The following is a 22,924-nucleotide window of genomic DNA, read 5'->3' on the forward strand; positions in this document are numbered from 1 at the left end:
TTTTTCTTTTTCTTAGTTGTATTTTGAATATGGATCCGGGAGGGGCGAGCATTAAGTGGGCTACTCACCGAGCATCACAAGGGCGTTGGGCCCTAAGGCCTCTATGTTTGGGGAGGGTTTTGGGGTGTGGGGTGTGTTCAAGGGTGGCGGTGGGGGGGATGAGGGTCACTTGGGGAGTGTGGGGTGGGGTGGAGACTTGTTAAAGGGGGAACATTCAGTACATAGTTTGTGTTGTAGGAATGGTAGGATATATTTATATTCATTGATGGCTACGAGATTTTCATATTATAAAGGCAGATAGGAGGTTGCGTGTATGTACCTTTAATGTCTGTGGGCTGAATAATGTCCTTAAGCGGAAACGGGTTATAGCGGACTTGCGGTTAATAAATCCAGATATTCTTTGTCTACTAGAGACACACGTCCCATGGGCCTATCGAAGGATATTATCTGAGCTGGGCTTTACATTATTAACAACCTCCAGACAGGCTACTATGAATAGGGGGGTGGCGATTCTGGGCCGTCGTGGTATGGTATGCACGGGTAGAGAGAAGGTAGATAATTTGAGGAGGTGGGCTATTATGGAGTGTATATTAGGGGGCACCAAGACTGTGCTTTGTACAGTATATGCCTCAAGCTTGGATGAGGCGGAGACTTTGGAGTTTCAGAACATTGAGTTGGCATTGTGGGGCACCCCCTTGATATTATTGAGTGATTTTAATATACATGGGGATGGGCAGACGTGGGATCCTGATTTTGTAAAGTATATGGGACATAAGCTCAAGATATTTAGGGCCCTACAGCAGGTGCTGCAGGATCATGGATTGGTTGATGGGTGAACCGTTGTGAATCAAGGGAATCCGGGGTACACGTTCTACTCTTCCCCACACAATAAGTTTTTCCGGTTAGATTATATTTTCCTACCTCGATCAATGACTGTTGGGGCAAAGATGCAGGTTTGGCCCCGTATTACATCAGATCATGGGCCAGTGGTGTTGGATCTTGTTTATATTAGCCTTCCCAGGGAACAGCGATCTTTCACATTTAATAAAAAAACTTCTATGTGATGAGGAATACATACGATATATACGCAATTGGACTACATTATTCATGGAGAGTAATAGAGGTTTGACCACTTTACCAATGGTTTGGGATTCACTAAAAGCTGGTTCAAGGGGTGAAACACTTAGCTTTGGGTGGGCTAAGCAGAGACGACAGAAGGAATGTATATTGGGCCTGCTTGAGGACCTAAAAATAGCTGAGCAGGAACTTATACATGCCGTTAGAGTCAATGATGATAGTCAAGATGTACAAAACTAAAGTTGCATGCTGTAAGGCCAAGATTAATGTGGTTTGGAGTCAGGAAATTGCTGCTCAATTTAAAACATATAAGGCAGAAAGATATGAATATGGGGAAACAACCATTAGGTGCTTAGCTCAGAGGATGCGGGGTCGACAAGCTGCTCAACGAACCGAGATTCTTGAAGATGGCAAAGGGGGTATAGTGAGACAATGGATGAAATTCTGGATGTATTTCATGCCTACTATAAAGAGCTATACACTCAAGATCCAGTAGAGCAGGAGAATATTGTGCAGTTTTTGCAGAATTTTGATTTAACTGAACTATTGCAAGCAGAACGTGAAGACCTCGAAGCCCCGATCATCATGTTTGAACTTCAGAAAGCCCTTGATGGACTCGCATCAGGGAAAGCGTCAGATAAACTTCCCTTGGAGATATACTGTTTAGTTTTTCCTATTATAAAGGAAGATATGTTGGCAACCTTTATAGTGACTCAGCATGGAGACCCTCCACCATCATGGGATGATACCAATATTGTGATTTTTTAAAAAAAGGATAAACCTTCTAGGCTGCCGGGGTCATATAGAACCATCTCATTAATTAATGCTGACAGCAAGGTATATTCTGAAATTCTTGCAACTCGCCTGGTGCAAGTTTTACCTCCGCTGTTATCTCAACACCAACATGGTTTTCTGCCTGGTAGGGGTACTGTCAATCATCTACATAGGGTGATCGCGCTGCTTGATTATGCTACTGTACAGCAAAAGCATATTGGCTTAATCTTTTTAGATGCTGAAAAAGCATTTAACTGCGTATTGTGTTCATTTCTTTGGGCCACAATGCGAAAGATGGGTTTTGGACGTCATTTTTTGAAAGCGCCACAAACCATGTATAAACGACCATGGGCTAGAATTTGTGTAATGGGGCAGGAGTCATCCTTTATATATATATAACCAGGGGGACCTGCCAGGGTTGCCCCTGCTCGCCTTTACTTTTTGCCATTTATATAAACCCACTGGTACAATTGTTGGAAACAACACATAATATACAGTCATTGGTTGTGGGGGACATCAAGCTTGTGTCCTCGCTTATGCAGACGACATAGCTGTAATAACATCTGATCCTGAGCAAGCACTGTTGGAAATAGAGAATCAGACGCAAAATTTCGGGGCAGTTGCCGGGTATAAACTGAATATTTCTAAAACTAAGGTTGTCTGTACTGAGGGGCTCAGTCTTCTGGCGAAGTTTGGGTTACGCCAGAAGCAAGATATTTGGGTATAAAGATTCGGTTGGCACTCCAAGAAATCGTAGAAGTTAATTGGGCTGACATAATATCCTCGGCAAAAAGATTTTTGGAAAAGGTTGAGGGTCTCCACCTATCAATGGTAGAGCGATGTAATGTCTTAAAAATGTGTATTCTTCCTAGGGCTATGTATTATTTTAGGACAGTACCGTTGGAGTTGACACGACAGCAATTATTGCAGTTATAGTCCCTCACAGATAGATTTATATGGGGCCAGAAGCAAGCTCGTCGCGCTTCAAAGTATATGTCATTACTGTTGGAACGTGGGGGGTGGGGCGTGCCGAATTTTACATTTTATTATTTAGTTTGCCTATTTCAGAATATGCAATATTTGGTGATTGGGACAGAAGTGCGATCATTTGAAGCTCCGAATATATATCAAATGTTGATGGGGAATCAGGCAAATGAGGCCTTACTTAAATTTTATTAACCAAGCTATTTCAAAAGGACGCGATTTAAAATTGCTGTTGCTGCATATAAGGCGTGGAAGCTGATACCCAAAATTATATCTATAAGTCGTATAGGCTACTACACGCCTTTAAATTCCACGGAAATATTCCCCGCGGTCTTTTGGGACACAAAGATGGCTATTTGGAGGGATAAGGGGATACGACGTCTAGTGGATATGTATAGTGAAGGGGTTATTGTTTCTTTCACAGACTTAGCTGAAAAATATAAGCTGCCCAAATTTCTGCAAATCCGCGACTATATTGTTAAACATTGTAGATACACGCCAATAATTTCTAAAGATTTAATAGAGGCTCTGATAAAAAGAGCTAAGATACTGGTATTGTATTGCATATTGTTGGAGAACCAACGGGATGATATTGCGATACAGGAAGCAAAGTGGGGTGAACACTTTGGAAAGACTGGTCTTTATGTAAAGCAATCGATTTATACGGCTACCAAAGTCATACTGACAGCGAATCTACGCACTCAACATTACAAAACTTTGTTTAACTTATATCATACCCCTGTGAAAATGATAAAGTCGGGGGGGGGGGGGGGAGGGCTTCATGACGGGAAATGTTTCAGGTGCCTGGCGGAGAAAGCCGACATTGTACATGTATTTTTTTATTGTTTAGTCTTAAGACAATTTGTAAGGAGCATTTCTGAATTTTTGTCACAGATCACCGGGGCTAATGTGTGTATCTCTAGAGAGATAATGCTTTTAGGTGTGGGGGAGGGCTCTGACTCCACTCAGAGCTGTTACTCGTTTTGTTATCTTTTATTTATGGCTACTGCTGTCGCTAGACTTTGTGTTGCTTCTATGTGGCTTCAACCAGAAACACCAACATTTGAAATGTGGCGTGCGAAGTTCTACAATGTTTTTAATCTGGAATGTAGTCTGTATCGCATGAAATTAATGCGGAAGAAACATTTGGGGTTGAAAATATGGCAGCCTATGTTACAACATATGGAGATGTCGATATGAAATGTAAGTGGTTTTCATATATGTATGCTTTATTTTTTGTGCATTATTCCTACAACAATGATCTAACGGTATGATTTTTTTGTATGCTATGTACTGAACAATAAAAAAGTTATTAATAAAATAAATTAATATGTGGTTGCAGGACACATCAAAATTTAACTCAGTCAGAATGTCCTTAATTCACTGGATCGGAGGTGGTGGTAAACATCAGTTTCATGAGGCAATGTGTTCCTGAATTAAGGCACCTCTCAATACATCAAAATATCAGGACTACAGTCAATTAAATTAACGGAGTTCTAAATCAGCTGAATAGTTAAAGAGCTTTATTACAAAATTCAAGGTGATACAGAATCATTGCCATAAAGGCTCCAAGTGAGTAGGACAAACAGAGAAAGTCCCAATTGGGCAGCATAACTGAGAAACTCGAGGGTTTCTATACATTATTTTTGCATATGAAATTAACAAAACTGCAGAATTACTGTGGTGTCAGTAAATGCATCAGTTCATCAGCCAGAGAAAAGTAAAATGTAACATTATATTGCCTTAAGACCTAACATTATCCCATTACATGAATGAGTATTCTGCCCCTTCCATGGTAATGTTATCCAGAGATGCTAGAACAAACTAAATATATAAGCAATAGTCGGTTATATTAATGAATATTCCCAGTGATCTAGCAGAAAGACCTTGATGAAATAGTTGCTGTTTTATGACTGGGAAAATTAATCAAAGGCAGCCTGAACAAGCAATCAATCCGGGAATTGTGCAACGCGCTACTCACCCGTAAGGATCTTAAGATGCTAGGGGCGACGGGGTTGCAGCTCCTGTCAGTCGAAGAGCCAGGTCTTGAGGGTCTTCCTGAAGATGTGCAGAGTGAGGGCGCGTCTGATGATGATTGGAAGCTTGTTCCAGGTCTTTGCCGCAATGTAGGAGAAGGCTCTTCCTCCCGTTCTGGATCTGCAGATGGATGGGGTTTCGGCGAGGGCGAGATCAACGGAATGGAGGTTTCTCTTGGGTATGTGGAAGGAGATTCTTTGATTGAGCTATTGGGGTCAGGTGTTGTAGAGGCATTTGTAGGCGTGGGTGAGTATCTTGAAGGTTACTCTCTTCTTGACGGGGAGCTAGTGGAGGGCCAGCAAGTGTTGGGTGATGTTTCGTGTCAGGGGATGCCGAGGACGAGTCTGGCTGCGGTGTTCTGTATGGTCTGGAGCTTGCGGAGTAGAGATATGTTGATCCCGGTGTAGAGGGCGTTTCCATTGTCCAATCTGCTGATTATAAGTGTGTGGGTGACGGTCTTTCTTGATTCGGGGGGATCCATTTGGAGGTCTTGCGAAGGATGTGGAGGGTGTTGAAGCAGGTGGAGGCGACAGTGTTAATCTGTCGGATCATGTTGAGGGAGGAGTGGGATGATGCCGAGGTTCCGGGCGTGGTCCGTGGGGGTGGGTGGGTTGCCGAGGGCGGTGAGCCACCTGGTGTTGTCCCATGCAGAGGGGTAGGGTCTGAGAACGAGAACTTCTGTCTCCTCCAAGTTAAACTTCAGACAGCTGCTGCTCATCCAGGATACAACATCCTTAATTTCTTCCTGGAAGCTGAGCCTGGTGGTGAGGGGGCCCATAGTGAGGGAAAGGATGAGCTGGGTGTCGTCGGCATAGGATACTATGCTGAGTTCATGCTGTCTGAAGATGGCAGCGAGGCTGGCCATGTAGAGAAAAACGCATTCATGGCACCTTGTAAACCGCAATGGCGCTCGGGGAGCACTAACACAGCGGCACAATGAATCTCCGCTCTGTGGGGGGGGCCCTACAGAGCTCTACACATGCTGGTATTTCCGGCACCTCACATCAGCGTTTCGAGGAGGGGGGTCCCGAAAGTGCAGCATCATTGCCGTGAGCAGCGGCACGCAGAAAACACAATCTGTCGCAATTGTGACCCATCCATTAACTTGCATCAATTTCTGTGTTGCCCAAAAGTACATCTATCCCTTTCAAAACAAGAAGCAACGAAGAATGCCACCGACCGCATCTGTGTCAAGGTGCGAGCAGCCAAATGCCACAAGAGTTCGAACTTCACGAGCGCCAAAGTTGCACGAACAAACGTGGGCCGGCCACCTGCGGAGAGGGGCAACTCTCCCGGCATGGCATCCGCGCTTGTGTGTGATACACAAGATGGCCCCCCCACTGATGAACTGAGGCTATAGCCTCCTCCTACCATCAGCCCCGGCATGCACTCTGCCACAGGGAACCCACCATTGCCCCGCAACATACATCCCCGCCCTGATAGTCATCCCATTCAACGGGAGACGGCACCGGATCGCGACTCAGGGCACCCGCTGAGATCGGGCCTAGGGAGGAGAGCGGGACTCCCGAGTCCCATTGCTCGCAATTTGCCAGCAGACGAGACCACGCTCGTACCAACAATGGAACCCCGTGGCAACAGAACATCCAGCAAATACAACTGCCTTCTTAAGGTTGCCGGAGTTCCTAATTCTCATATGGGGTCACCGTCGGAGGCCAAGTTTTGACCTTCGAATAGTGTCGGGGGCTGCATGCGAGTCGGGCGTAGCATCCAACGTTTTCTCCATATTTATATCTGCGTGACCGTGCTAATCTGAGCTACATTCCCTTAAGCCGCCATTCTCAAGAAAAGCGTGGCGCGATCAACCCTCTTACAAAAGAGGAAGATCCGCATCAGGTGTTTGCTGGGAACGCGGAAACGTGTAACACTCGGCTTGGTTATCGTGAGCAGCTTAGCATATTATGTTGTTGCTTTGGGTATATAGCGTGCGTGTCATAAACGGGCTCGCCTGAAACAATCCTAACGTGTCTAGGCATAGCAGCTGCTGTAACAGGGATACTCGCCTTCTTGTGCCTGCACATAATGCACCCGGGATCGGGCCTCAATGGCCGAGAGGAGCCCGCACGGCGGGCACCGGCACAACCTGGCAGGGTGGCCATGCGGACTACTCAAAAGAACTGTGACCGCATGTTGTCTGCCGTTGACCAGCAACATACATTCCCACCCTGCTAATTATCCCATGTACCGGGACGATACCCGCCTCAGACAGATAAAGGCTGAGTCCGCTTAGCGGTGGCTCGACGCAATACACGAGCAGAATCGGGCTCCCAGCCCCCCTGGGCTCGAGGAGCCCGCAAGTCTCCCGCTGCTCATCGCGTGGCTGGTCGCACCCGGGGCATTGAGCCGCGGGCCACTAATAAAACGTGCGTCCACACCTTCCTAATAATTTAAAGGCACGTCACGACCCCATAATGCCATGTGCATACAAAATGAACAGAGGTAATTTCCTGGTGAGGAAGCCGCTACCTATCACTTAGAGCGCTATTCATACCTGATATAATTGGCACCAGTATGCCATGTTGAAAACAGAGACCTCCGAGACATTAAATTAAGATAAATCGTGCCACAATGAATGTTAGGCTAATGGCAGAACCGAACCACGCATGGGGCAGGATTTCCAGCAGTGAATGAGAGAGCAGAACACGAAGACTTGGAAGCCTCATCATCAGCGCCCTTGTGTTATTAGCATCACGCGCTAAACAATGGGGTTGGTGAAGGGGGGGTTTTGCTCCGCCGCGTCGAGGCACAAAGGCAAACACGCGGCCGGGCCAGTTTTTCGCAACGCTGTCCGTTGCTGGGTGGGGGGTTGAAAAGCATACATTGGCCCATACGGGTAGGGTAACCAAGCTACGGGGCGGCACTGTGGGTGAGCACCCGATCTCCGGGCAGCCCCTTTTTCCCTCCACTGCCGCCCCAGCCCCCACTATCCGCCCAGCCCAGGCCCGCCCGCACGTAATGTTCAGCCCGGCCACTTCTTCCCCCCCCCTGGTATCATACCACAGGGCCCCTGTGCAACCTGGTCATGCCCAGGGACGGGGACAGGGGGAGAGGCAAGAAAGTGGCACATACCTCAGTACGACGACGACCCAGGCTCAGCGCAGAGCCTAAGGAATCCTGCCGGGAAAGGGAGGCCGAGCATAGTTGCTGCGCCTCTTTATAACATAGGGGACGCCCCCATCTCCCAGGTGACCCCTCCCTATTGGCTGCTTGCGTAGGAGGTAGGCTCAGGGAGGGGTGATGCGCAAAGGGCTCTGCTCGCCCGTCGTGTGGGACTAGGGCGCTGCCCGCCCATGCTCCCCTGCGTGTCGCGCGTTCAGCGGCAGTGACAAGGGTGACTTCCGTTTTGGGCAAAATGGTGTTCAGGCCCAAATTGAGGCCTAGTTAACAAGGGTCGGGAAAACGCACTTCTAGACATCATTAAGAATGTGTTTGAACACAACATTATTATATTAATGTATACATGTATAATCAATCAAGAGTGAAGACACATTCTGCACAAAAAATATAAACGCACAAAAATCCATAACAATGGACAGCCCATGCAAGCAATGGCAACCCATGAAAAACCCATGAAAGCCAGTGGCTGAATTGAGCCAGCCCATATCCCACTCTATCAGTACCTGTAGTTACATGTACATTTTTTTAAGTATTGGTAACATATGATCTCCAAGCTAGATCGAGGTCTGTTCAAAAGTGCATTAAAAAACTTAAAGAGAGAAATTGATAAATCTAAGGAGAGGAATCTGTGTGCAAAAATAACCTGCACGACTAAGTACAAACCATCTACCCTTCCACAAGGACGTAATTAAGGGAGTCAATGAAAAACGATTGATATTTTGCAAATAATTTTTTTCTTTGAAATGATCCCATCTAAGGTTTTCTTTAGGTTAAACATTCTTAAGAACAGAGTGCTTCACCTCTGACGTGCTGCTGCGTCAGTGCCTGCTTTATCTCTCCGAAATTTTTTTCTTTGAAATGATCCCATCCAAGGTTTTCTTTAGGTTAAACATTCTTAAGAACAGAGTGCTTCACCTCTGACGTGCTGCTGCGTCAGTGCCTGCTTTATCTCTCCGAGTCAGCCAAATCTCCTTCTGAGTGAGATTTTCCACACACCTTCCCCATGTTGTTTTTTTTGTTGTCTGGATGCCACAAGTAAGGATAGCAGGAAAGTTGTAGCATTGTAAGCATGGTGACTGTACCGAGAATATTTAGAGCAAGAATGGGGGAACGCTCTGTCAGGTACCATGCAGCAAAAATGTGGAATAGCCTACTGATGGATCTAAGATTAGAGCCATGTGAAAATAGATTTCGTAGACAGCTAAAAACCTTGCTGTTTGTGAAATCTGAACAAGGATAATTGTCAGAATGGCTGCACGACCTGGTGGGTCATGCATCTGGCAGCCGCATCTTCTCAGAGTTCTGTCTCCGGTGGTGTAACCATGCGCTCTACAAATTAATAAATAAGCATCATGACAGTAGCAGCGATAGCAACAATTGCTAGAATCTCAGCTCTGCCTTCCAACTACTTGTCTGAATGTCATGCTCTGATTATGTGAACCTTATTGTTTTACAGTCTTTCAGGGACGTCGTGCATGCCCGAGTGTGAGCCTGGGACTTTCTTCAGCGTAGCATCCATGGGATGTGAAATGTGCCACCCTACCTGTCATACTTGTGTAGGTAAGTGAAATAAAAATAGTAACCTCGTGCTTCTGAACATATGCATGCCCCTTGCACATTACGCCTTTCAAGACTGCTCTTCAGAAGAAGCTGTTGTGCCAACATGTAACGTGTCCTCATGTAACGTAACTGGTGCTATGTAAAGCGCTCTGATACCTGATTCGGTTCGGGTCTAGTTCGCGCTATATAAAACTCTGCAAAAAAAAAAAGGCTGCAAGCATTTAGGACTGATTTAAAATACAGCGAGGACCGACTTCTAAATAGGAAACTAGGACTGCACATTTGCAGGGCCAGCATTGTAGGCAATTGTGGCAGCATGAAGTGCGGGTAGCTCTAATTGGATTGTTAAACTCTGTTTTTCTGCCACGTATTTATCGCTGCAAACTGATGCCTTACTTACCCACCAGGCAATGCCCAGGCACCTAGTGCGCTGTAGCTGGCAGAGAAATGGGCGGACTGCATAGCCAGCATTCACTTGCCCAGTAGTTCCTATCTTTGCATTTAAAACAGCTTGTTTCTTCAACAACCTTGAGCCGGCATCCCAAACAAGACCTCAGGTGTCCTCCTTCACTAGAGCGTAAAAATGTAGTATTTTCGTCTGGTGTTTCTTGTCAAGCTGTGCAAAACGCATGTTTACAATGATACTAAATTTACCCAAGGGCCTGGCAAGGAAGACTGCATCCAGTGTGCCAAGGACTTCCACCTTCATGAATGGAAATGTGTTCCTGCTTGCAGCGAGGGCTTTTATCCGGAAGAAGTGCCAGGTCTGCCTCACAAAGCCTGCAGAAGGTGGGTCAGCCTCTTGAATAATACTTCTGCTTTCACTGGGGAGGTTAAAGTGTAAAAGTAACTCTCGTCAGCCATGAATTTCACATTTGAAGTTGGATGTGTCTAAGTTTACTTTTTGAGTCAACATATTAAAAGCACATGCAGTAGCTAAGTTGGTTAATGGATATGCTGTAAACCCCTCTGTGGCGGGCCTGCAGGTCGGGGTTGTCAAGAATATCCAGCTTAAAAATATCATGATGCAGAAATAGGGCAATTTCGACTACCAACATTTTGTGACGGTATGCGTATATAGATTAGTATATATTTACTATTCTTAACTCGACTTGTACAACACGCACACTACGTTTTGCCTGAGGAAAGGTTATCTGACTTCTCACCAGCTTATTGATACATATATAACATCTAGGCATTACTTGTAGTGGCTTAAGCTATGGATTTTCCCCACTGACATTGGTTTGGAAATAAACATGAAAATAACAGCAGTCTTTTACACCAAGGCTCTATTTTAAGAACATATTATAATTCAGAAAATTCCATGGGATACTTATGGCTTGATATTGAGAGCATTCCGTGGGTTGAATTTGATCTACAGTTTTTCTTGTAACCTAAATGCAAGGAAAAAAATACGAATCTTGAGCATTGCAAGAAATAGCGAGTTAGCTGGAGAACACCATGCCTGGATTTTTTCATGTAAAATCACTAGGTTTTGTGTTCAGGTTATTAGCCAGTTTTAAAAGTAATGCTGTTTTTTTAATCACAGTGAATTTTTATCAAATTGGTTTGCTAGTTGTAACCACTAAGTCTAATTAATTAGAAATTTGTTTGCTTTGAGATTTGAGGTTGAATATCCAGAGAAATTCTGCTTGTAATTTTACTTGGGCCTGTCCTGGGAATATGCCCATGGTTATTTCCTTTAAGGGAGTTACATAGTGGTTTTATATTGTCAGAGTAAGAGACAGAGGCACAGAGTGAGTGCGACTTTCCCAAGATCAAACAGTTTGGTGAAGTAGGAAATCTAAGACTGCAACATAGTATTGCTTGCTGTAAAGGCTATAACTTTACCACCATATTGCAATTTATTACACCATGAGACTGGACACTGTCTCCCATCAAAGTAATATCAAGTGCAACTTTTTACACACACTTACTGTCAGCTTTTAGATTAATTCTAAGTACTCCAAATCTTGAAGAAAAAAATAGGAGCATAGTAGAGTAATTTATTGAATATGTTCAAAAGTTACTCTTTCCAACTAGCCCACGAAGATCACAACTTGTTTTTCAATAATTCTAATGGGCAGTCCAAGAAATTAATCTTCCCAGGGAAAGGTCAATGTGTTGTGGGCCTTGCTCAGAAAGGCGGGATTAGTTTTCACGTCTCCTGGTTCCTAGCTAAAACATATACACTATATCACACCTGCCCAGCCTAATAAAATGCCCACTTTGTTAGAGGTACTGTCAAGGTTTTTTATAGCACTTACTACCAGCATAGAGACTGTTTCTAAGCTACCCAAGTGTTTTTGAGGAATGTATAAAGGGCAGAAGTAGATTATAACTAGGGCTCCCGGTTTGATGGTATTTATTTTTTTGATATTTCCGTCTGTATTTATCCATATTTATTTTTTGCTAATTGTATCTGTATTTATCCATATTTATTTTGGGTTTTATGGAAAAAGAAGCTGAAATTAGTATATTTCCATATTTCAATTAATAGGTAAATATATACTAATGCTTGTATGCCTACTAGGTTTCAATGCTGTAATCACCGACAGAAGATAAATCAATGCTTTTATAAGAAAATATGCAAATTTCAATTTCAACCTTGTGTATAGTTATCTACTGCTGTTTAAGCCTCTTTATTAAATAAAATCCCTTTCTTTTTTAACCCCCTTACCTATCAATCCACACAGCCATTGGCCTGGCAGTATTGGCAGACCTTATTTAGAATTACTCAAAAAGCAACCTAATTTCAGTTTTTATCCACATTTTAAAATAAATACAGAGAAGAAAATAAATGTTTTAGTATTTATTTATCTATAAAAAACAGTAAAAACCGAAAACAGGGAGCCTTAATTATAACACATTTCCTTTGAGGTAGTGTCACTGGCCTGCATTAATTATGGAAACGGTTGTTTACAATTGGTGTGTCAGGGTCGAAGACTGTTACATTTAATTTGGGTAACAGAGTTATTCATTTTCTAGACCTGTCCCTACAGAGGTGGTAATAGAAAGCAGTCAAGCCTTATTCCCGAAGGTGGTAAAGGGATTGGAACTCAAATACAGTATCGCACAGAAACGCACCTGATAATCTAAATACTGGGCAATCTCACCTAGGTCTCCTGATCACTACCCTCAACGCCGCAGCAAGAATGGTCACAGGAATGAAGAAATTTGAGCACATCTCTCCGGCACTTAGGAAACTGAAATGGCTTCCTATTGATCAACGTGCCAGCTTCCGCACAGCTTGTCTCACGCATAAAGCCTTGCACACAGGCAAACCTGAATATCTGGCCGCCAAACTCAAAAGGGTCGGTCAGTCCAGGAACCTCAGAAGCTCCAACACTCTTCTACTCATCCCACTGAAAGCTCGGAAACCCAAAACCGCAAATAAATCCTTTGCGGGTAATGCGCCTAAGATTTGGAACTCAATCCTACCCCACATCAGAATGACCACCTCCTTCCAGAAATTCAAGACACTTCTCAAAGCCCTCTTCCTAGAACGCTCTCGACTGTAAAGAGTAACCGAGAAAGGACTTGGGGAAGGATTACTATTCCACTTCTTGAAACCCCTCCACCTGGATATATGTTCCACAACTGTTTACATATTGCCTTTGAGTTGGTTTACTGAAGGTGTTTTTTGTTTGTTTTTGTTTTCTTCTCTGCTCTTGTTTCCGTTCAGAACTTGTTTTCTCACAATTGTACATGCTGTGAAGCACTCTGATACCCTCGGGTACAGCTAGCGCTATACAATACTTCAATAAATAAATAGTTATACGTTTAGAAAACGCCTGATTTAGGGCAGTGAGTTATGGAACGAAACCCCAAAAATTTGCTCTATGACTCCTAGTCCTAGTTTGCTCCCCAACAAACATCTGATGTCTCTGCACATGTAATGTGCCGTCATATGTGCATGGTGTGTCCACACAGGCAATGTCCTGAAAATGTATACTGTAAAATTAGCCACCATAGTTCATCTCGCCTAGTGTCTGGTTCTACACCTAGCATCCTAACCCAGCTCTATCTCATAACCTTTTTTAGGGGTTTAGTCCAGTAGGACATTTACCTATTCTTTTTCACAACTTCCCTGGTCCCTTTATTTACAATGTCATACCTGGAGACCTGAAGAATCATTCACAAAGCAGGATTGAGAGTGTATAACAGAATTGTTCAGAGATTAGCATATACTCAATCATAGTCTATGATGCTTCTTCCTCAAATATAGCAGTCACAAGTCTCTATCAGTTCACATTTGCCTGGCCTCAAGAAGGCCGGCCATCATGTGCTTAGTTTGCCCTCTTTCCATGACTTTTGTCCAATATGACTGTTATGGGTTAATCTCTGTGGAAGCACTGATTATTCCTGCTGTTAGTCTGGGGCCAGCTTCTACATTTGGAACCTCACTTTCTTTGTGTATCTATCACAGTCTGACCTGAGGTCTATCATTGATGTCCAGCTCATGCACCTAAATTGACCCACTGATATAATGCACCAATTTAACAGCATCTTGACATGGAGCAATGCTTGTTCTTCCTGCTTAACACCCTCTAATGCACACCTCCATTCCACCAGTCCTGCTGTGATGGAAATATTCTCACTAGCTAACTATGCATTCTAGCCGTGATTCATGGGGGGCCGCCACAATGTGTACCTGCTCAAGCCTTTGTTAGGTAGGTAATGGCAGGATGGCCATCCCTTACTCGCAGTGTTCCTGCCCCTCAATTCTCAAAATTGACACATCAGTCATTTCAGTTACGGTTTGCGCAGGTTATCTTTGCATTTTACCTACCACACATGAAGTCTCTGTTGCCCCTTTTTGTAATCATCCAGAGCCCCTCACAGAACTCCGAAAAAGACAGCCATGTTCCTGGGCGGTTGGCAATATCCCTTTGGACATTTTATGTTATGTTCACCTTTTGATGCTGTGTAAGCTGTTCATAAAGCACACCTGGTGCTCTGTCTTTCACATGCCATGTTATCTGTATTAAAATCTCTAGTTTAAAGTCTAACTTTCTGAGTTACCTCGAAAAAAAAGTTAAACGCTTTAGGCTGATATCCCAGAATTGAGAACGTCCAGGTGTCTAAAAGACTTGTTAAATCATGCCCAGTCCCATGTAAAACTGTCCCACAAGGTGAGGATCAAATGTGCTTAATTTCCCTGGATCCCAATGCACATACTATAGGAGTTTCTGCCATCAGCCGTGCTCTGTTACCTATGACTTTGGTTGCCCAATGAGTGATTGCTCCCTTTCATTTTTACTCCGAAATGAATGGCATCTTCAAATTACAGACTCCAAAAAGTAAAGTACTTCTCTTTAATTTTGAGTTGTGAGTGTTGTTTGATGTTTATTTAGTTTACTCCTGTCCTTAAGGGAGAGTGAGATGCTGTTGACCATTGAGAAAAAAACCACAAAGTAAATGTATGAATCATCGCACTAATCCTTAGAATATCTATATTTTCAGAGTGAGCCATGAAAGGGATAAGACCGGTGCATAGGGTGTGATTGAAGATTACCTTCAACCACTTCTCTGTGATAGGAGGTTATTAGCACCATGAGCATTCTCCTCAACACAGTCTACAGGCAGGCAATTCACTTGCCCTGACATGTTTAAAGAAAGTGCTTTAAATCTCACCCCTTCCCTCTCGGGTGTAACTTCCTGTCCACCAACAATCCATCCTCTTTTTTCCACTTACGGAAAGACGGCTTCACTGTGCTCCTATCACTCGGTAACTCTATGCTTCTTATGTTATTTTTCTCATCTGTTCATACCTTTGCTTTATAGTTGGCATTCCTTGTGTGGATATTTCCCAGTGACGGTACTATGGCAGTGTTGGGGGATGACTAGAAGCTGTGCTGCAGTTGGGACCATGGGACCAGCCGTCCTTGGCAGGTCCCAGAACTGCCTGTGCTCCTTGCTGGGGGTGGGGTGGCTGTCATTCATTGAGCATTGGTGCACTCCAGACTTCTCACAGGGGAGCACTGCCAGACTCCAGGGTTGTGTTTTTTCCATAGATGCATGGGTGACCTGGAAAATGCTTAACTTAGTGGAAGTATTTACTGACGTACTCTACTTCCACCTCTGTTAAATTGTCCGTGGCAGCTGCTGTTTCGGGTGCTGCCATCGCTGGTATGCACCATATGTGGTTGAAGATTTGGTAGCTGGAGGGTGCAGTGCATCTTCCTTTTATAGGATTCTTGTTGTTTAGACCACAATTTAAGATTAGTTGTGTCAGTTGGTGACTTGAAAACTCCCATGCCTTTTTGCAGTGTCTGACTACGAGCCATGCCTTCTACGGACATCATGCCTATCGCTGTTATCTTTATCAACATTAGTACCAGTAGCCCTTTTGTGGCATGAACTATAGTCAGGGGCTTTGTGTTTTGAAAGTTTCAAGTTCCACCCTCACTCTACTCCCTGCCCATTCTAAACCATGGCTATCCCCTAGTTTTGCAGACCTGCTTTAGCTACCAGAAGTTGCCTTCCTGTTCCTGCTCTTGGGTCGATGGAGGTTGCCAGTTTCCAATAATTTGCTAATTATGGTTCTGGTACTGAGGTGTTGCATCACATTCAAGACTGTTCAGGACTACTTCATTCTGACCACCTGTCTTGCTCTGAGCTGCATATGTCTGCTGTTCTGGAGGATGGTTGTAGGTTGGTGTTTGCTTGGCAGAAACACTATTAGGCCGCTACAAAGGGAGAGAAGGGTGCATGGTATGTATTTGACTCTGTTGCCGGTGGGAAAACCCAATGGAGATTTCCGTCCTATGCAGAAACTTAAATATCTTGTCCATCATCCATTCAAGTTAGAGACACTGCAGGGTATTCTGCCTGTGAAATGTTTGGCAGACTTAGCAATGCCATTGGGATCGAAGGACACTCATTACACATCCCAATCCATTCCAGTTGGCAGCAAATCCGGTGCTTTTGTGTAGGGTATCTTCATTACCAATTCCATTTACTGCTGTTTGACCTGATGTTTCTTCTTGTTTGTTAGGTAATATTGAAGCCCCTCTGGCCACTGTCTTGCATGAATAAGGGGCTTGTCTTTTTCCAAATCTGGAAGATTGGTTGATTGCTGACTCTTCTTTCCCTGAGACTGTGGAAAACTCCATGGTGGTGTGGGAAATACTACATGTGTGTAGCTTGCTCATCAACATAGGGAGGTCCTACCTCCTGCTTTCACACTAATGTACATTTACTGGAGCTCCATCTGGCAGATACTTGAGGAAGGGCTTTGTGCCAGTTCAGTGAATGGTCAAGCTTCAATTTCACCCATCCTGTCTGCTGCAAAGGACCTCCCGAACCAGGGAGTGATGGATCTCCAAGGCTATAAGGACCTGCAACATTTGTGGTTCGCATGCTCATTTCCATCTCAAGCCATGGGTGAAAACCGTCTGTCCCACTGATCCTCCGCTTCTCTGGCCTTTGTGTAGTGGCCCGAGACACCGAGAAGGCCTCCATGTCAAAGTGGATAAAAGAGAGGTTCCCTCTCTGCGGAGCATACATCAACTGTCAAGAGGCCACAGCATTAGTGCAGCTATAGGGGGACCCCAAAACGGCCAAACCTAATTGACTTCCAGCATGATGCCTGACCTCTGTTTTCTGCTGTGGCTCCTTGCCCTCAGACTTAGGAACTGGATGCCTTTTAGGTCAGTTGGCCCAGGGGCCATTTTGTGTATTTCAAGTCGATACTGGCTCTGGTGTTGATGAAGGTTCAATTGGAATGGATGGAATTGGTGTGGCCTTGCAGACCTGTGTTTATAATTCTGTTGCATTCAGGAGTACAGCTCTTGATTCTTTCTCATGGTTCCCTTCTCTCCCTCTCCACTTACCCCTGCTCTCAGTTCCTGCTCTGCTGTAACTTCTTCTGGTGACTTGGTGGTTTAGCCGGTTGGGATCCAGCACTGAAGCTATTACCAATCAGCAGGCCTATTGCCCTTCGATTTTGAAATCATATATCAGGCCTCTAGCCCCATTTTGCCTTCTGTTGTTCTTCTCATGGGCTGCATTCGGAGAAGGTAATCATTGTCGCAATCTTGATGTCTTGTAAGTTCACTCTTTGCTGGCTGTGTCTACCCAGTCCTTTCAGGTTCTCTGGTGTGATTTTGCCATTTGGCTTCCTGGCTGCTGAGGAGTTTTGCTAACCAGTGGCTTTTAGTGCATTTCTCTTTCTCTTTCTGGGTTCTGCCTCTAGCTCTTTGGGCTAATCAGATCTCTTCTATATTGCTCCGTCTCCTGCCAATCAAGGTCATGTTCCTCGTGTGCATTACCTTTGCCAAGCAGGAGGGGGAGTTGGGCACTTTGTCACAAGCCTTATTTATGTTTTTCCGGATTGTGAGGTGTCACTTTTTCCCGAACAGTGCTTTGGAATTTTGTTAGTCAAGAACTGGTTTTGCTTCTCTTCTATCCTGCTTCCTGCTCTCCTGAAGAGTCTGGTATTATGTTGATGTGCACAGGGCCCTTACTGGGTGTTTTAAATGTACTGCTTCCTAACACCTGCCAAATGCTTTTCTCATTACTTTTGGTCCCCCAGAAAAGGTTTCAAGTCCTTCGTGGATCAAGTTTACTGTTTCCCTTTTTAAGCCTCATCTGGTTTCTCCATTCAAGTTCTTGTGGAGAGAAAGTCTCCTTTCGGTATGTTTCTCTCTTAGGCAGAATTATGGAGGGGTGGAACATCTGTTGTGCTGCTGCTTAGGCTGTACCTGAGACTTCTGTGTCATTACAAGTTAATGGTTGGACGCTCTTGCTAAGCACTTTTGGTGATTGACTGCTCACTGTTGACTAATTTTTTGCTCAAATAACCCTTCAAGGTCTTGTCTTTTTTTGGGTCTGTAAGCTATTTTTTCTTGGGTTTGTGTGTTTCATCGCATGTTACATGCTCACTAGGTACCTAACATTTCAATCCTCTCCCCTGAGTATCCCTCAGGATTGATAGCGGGTTCTTCTAATGTACTGTATAAGTTATCTGCAAACTTGGATTTCCATACATTTTCATTAACAATGGAACATGGAGACCCAGAATTATCATAGATTTGATTATCAATACACTCAGTAGTCATGTCACATAAATGTTTTTTCTTAATCGTTACACTGTCGACATTTCAGATTTTGCTCTCCCCCTCTTTTGTATTCAAAACTAATCTTTCGTCCATCTGTGTGTCATAAGTTGATGATTCTTCCTCACAGACATCACCCTCATCCACACACCTAACCTTTTGTTTCTTTTTCCTTCTACAAACTTTAGAAAAATGCCCTACTATTGGACAGTTAGGTCATTTTTGTTTAAGGGCTGGATAGATTTTGCTATTTGCAAAATGCTGTTTCCTTTTTATTGCCTCTCCCTGTTCCTTTCATGTTGTTTATTTCTGTTGTATGGATTTTCCCTTTGTTCTGTACAGGTTTGTTTGATTCATTACTAATACAATCATCTCGTTTTACATCAGAATCTGCCTGTACTACTTTACTACTTCTGCTTGAGAACTCTTATTTCCTGACAATAGCTAAGACATGCTGCAAATTCCCATCTCCATTAACCCACAATCTCTCTTGTATATAGGGATCCTTTACGTGCATATCCACTTTATCCCTTATTAAATCTTCTTGTGCTGATCAAAACTTACAATAAAGGGATAAGGTTCTTGGCCCCACTACGTAATTGTCAATGGACTCATGAGTCTCCTGTTTCTTTTGAAAAAATGTACACCTTATGATATATATGCATATCGTAGGAGAGAACGGTCAAAATCTGCTATGGCATGATCAAAAATATTTGTATTCTACTCCCCACTAATCTCCTTAGACATTTGGTCAAAAGCGTTCAAACCTTCAGGACCAACTAAATGTAGAATTTCATTTTTTTGTTCCGCAGAAATTTTTCCTTGTTTGTCAACCGTGTCTATATAGTTCAAGAAAAAGGCTTTCAATTCAGCCCACTTCATACATAGCACACCTCCTGCAGGCCAGAAAGACTGTGGCAGAGCCAAAGAAAAATGTTGTGCACACATTTTGGGAGAGGAGGGTCTAGTTCACTGTGACCAACAGATAGTGTCTGTTCAAGACTGCAGCCCAGGACGCACTGGTCACAGCGTTCTGACCCCTGTCCATGCTCAACATGGACTTTAAACTCCTTAGTAAGATCTTGGCCATTTGATTGCTTCCCTATATGCCGGCTTTAACACATAAAATAACCCTGGGCAGAGTTCACGGAGTTGCACTATGCAAAGCTATGCGAAGTTTCAAAAAAACTCTGTCGCACTACGCGGAGCTCCGCGAATGGTGGAGTACAGTAGAAAAATGCAGTTTTCGGTGATTGCACAGTGCCGGATGGTTGTCTCAATGCAAGTGGTTGCGAGCATATGCGACCACTCGCAATGAGAAACCTGAAACCCCCACACGTTGAGAAATCAGGCTTGTAGGTTTATTTTCCACGCTCACCAACTTGATGTTGGTGATCGCGAATGAGGAAAAATCTCACCAGGAGGTGGATTTCCCTCGCTCGTGCTCTCCAACTTGACGAAGGTGAACGCGAACGAGGAAAAATCTCCGCTCTGCTGCGCAGTGGAGTTTTTGGGAATTCTGCGAGTTACGCGTAACGCGGAGTGCGGGAAACTTCACGAGCAGAGCGGAGTTCACCGCCTAGGGTTAATATTAAGATCAAAATGACTTCATCCCGGCCTGTAGCACCTCCCTTATTTTGCAACAGTTATATCATGTCCTCTACCACCCAAAGGCACAATCTCAACAAGGGGCCTTGTTAATGTCGGTAGACCTTGAGGAAGCCTATGACTCAGTGACATGGGATTTCTTGATGGCAGTTATGTGGCGAATGGGGCTGGGGGAATGGTGGATTGGTTGAGTTAAGCTGCTCTACACTGTCCTGACAGCACAAGTCAGAATGGGCACAACTATCTCACCACAGTATGGAGTCCACGTAGGTACGAGACAGGGGTGCCCATTCTCACCTCCCTCTTCGCACTGGCTATCGAATTCTTGGCGGAGACATTTCGGAGAGATAAGGGACAGGCACTGGGATGGTAGTGGAAGGCAGGGACCACATTATATCCTTATATACCAATGATCTTTTATTGTACCTAGCCGATGGCCCCGAATGTTCCGCGATGGCACTTTGGCAATTGGGGGAATTTTAGGAGCTTTCTGGTCTCAAAGTCGGCAAATTAAAGACATGTCTGTTCCTGGTTGCCTCGGACGCCCAGTGCCTGCGTGAACTCCCCCTGGGTCTTTCCTGGTCTCCCACTACTTTTAAATACTTAAGCATTCAGTTGTTTCATCCCTAGAGGATCTTTGCGAGCATAATTTGGAAAGGACTTTCAGATCGCTCTGGACTTGTCTCCTTTTGGAGATTGTTGAAACTACCAATCATGACCAGAATCTCAGTGTTCAAAAGGGTCATGCTCCCGACATTGTTTTACCTCTTTACTAACCTTCCGGTGGGTACATCTGCCTCTTGGTTTTGACAAGAAACCTTACTCAGGGAAGGAATATGGGACAGGGGTTGCCACAAACTATCACCGGAAGTGTTATGATGCCCAGTAAATGAAGGAGGCTTAGACGCCCAAAGTTTTGTCTGTATTTCTTGGCCGCCATCTTCAACTGATCACTCAGTGCTTGGAGGCCACCCGACAGGACGAATTGAGCAGGAAGGCTTAGCCCTAAATCAAAGCGCTCTATTAGCTAAATTGCTCTTCTGGTGCTGCCCCTCCCAGGAGTGTTGCAGCATGTGGCCTTGAAATGTTGGAGACGCTGGGTCCACAGGGTGGCGGGGACTCTGCTTTATGACCCCACCCTGCCTTTGGCACCCTCTCATCCTTTTCACAGTAAGGCAGTTATCAACTGGAATGGATGCCAGTCTAGAGATGGTTGGAGACTGCTACCAGATGGGAATTTTACTCCTGCTGGTGAACTTGATAACCAAATATGGCCTACAACCCGGTCAGTTTTTGTCGTATGTGGCTGTAACACTGACATTCATGTATCTGTTGCCGGGGATCGTGATGAACCACAGACACACATGGTTCTACAGCAACTGCTGTCCCTGGGTGCAGTGAGGCACATAGTAAAGTGAAGATCTATGGCTCTCTCTGTCTGAAATGATTTGTAAACCCCTGTCGATGCTTAGGCCCAGATGGGAGGGATTGCTGGGGTGGGACTTTATGGACCGTGTGTGGCGTTCTGGCATACCCAACATGAGGCTGAAATATGGCCAATTCAATTAAGTACATATTACCTACTTAATGCCCAACAGGCTTCAGGTCATTTATAAAGGCAAGCAGAGGTGTTGCCCCAGATGTGCATTTCTAGATGCGGACTTCTGTCATGTGACTTGAGTTGCCCCCACCTACAGAATTACTGGTAATCATTTGTCAGCACGCTTGGCACCACACAGGGCCCGACTCTCTCTCTCTCATGCTCAATGGAGGTGTGCCTCCTGGAAATGATTCATCGACCCAAGAATCGGAAAGTGGGTTCAAAGTTCCTGGACTTGGCCTTGGTGCTGGCCGCAAGGAGAGTAGCAATGGCCTGGAAATCAAAGATGGGCCTGATAGTAGAGGCATGGATGAAAGATGTTAAGATGTGGGCAAGAGTTGAAGAGAGGGCACTGATACGGGAGGATTGCCGGGGAATCAGTAGGTATCCGATTGCTGAGTTATGGATGAAGATGTTGGAGGTGTGGGAGCACCCTGAGGGAGATGCAGATGGAAGCCCTGACAGTCTGGCCGGGTTGAATGAGGCGGAGGAGGCGGAGTCCTCTGTGGAGCCAGATGACGGAGAGAGCAAGTGAGGAGATTGGTGGCCTGTTGAGGTCAGAGAGCGCATTGCCAATCCTCCTCTGCCTAGCCTGCTCCCCCTGTCCCCACAAGATCTGATTAATGGTTCTCCTTCCCTCCGCTCCCCATCTCACCCCCGGAACTCATAAGAAAGTCTTCTCCTCTACCACTGCCCTGATTGACATAAGCGGAGCGAGTATACACCTCCCCAGATGGAGCGGTGGTCTCCCACACACTGTGTGATCAGCGCGACCTCTGAGACACTTAGATTATATATTTTTTTCGTTTATCTTCAGGTTTTAGTTCATATTTAGGCATTTCTAATCCTCCTCCACCAAGCTTCTGGGTACTACTATGCCTGATCAGAAGTGCAGAACAGAGGAGGCTGAACTAAAGCGCGCCCCTGAGGCCTGTTTACTGGGCTTAATGAGCATTTAATTGGGCTTAGCACAGGCTGGGAAGGTCTGATTGGGCACTGCTACCTTTATGAAGCGGGGTCAGCATGCCCCCCACAAAACCAGTATAGGATCCAGATCGATAGCTCTCTAAATAACTAATATTTTATA

At 44.7% G+C, this 22,924-nt stretch overlaps 1 protein-coding gene across 1 annotated transcript in view; it reads left to right on the forward strand.

The window, feature by feature from the left end:
• PCSK6 (proprotein convertase subtilisin/kexin type 6) overlaps positions 1-22,924 on the forward strand; it is a 1,486,774-nt gene that overhangs the window by 1,436,144 nt on the left and 27,706 nt on the right. Inside the window, exons 18-19 of the mRNA XM_078683097.1 lie at positions 9,464-9,567; positions 10,227-10,356. Of these exons, the coding sequence (XP_078539223.1) occupies positions 9,464-9,567; positions 10,227-10,356 (234 nt within the window). The remainder of the gene's footprint in view (positions 1-9,463; positions 9,568-10,226; positions 10,357-22,924) is intronic.

Source organism: Lissotriton helveticus, chromosome 3_1, assembly GCF_964261635.1.
Source record: "Lissotriton helveticus chromosome 3_1, aLisHel1.1, whole genome shotgun sequence".
Classification (NCBI taxonomy): domain Eukaryota; kingdom Metazoa; phylum Chordata; class Amphibia; order Caudata; family Salamandridae; genus Lissotriton; species Lissotriton helveticus.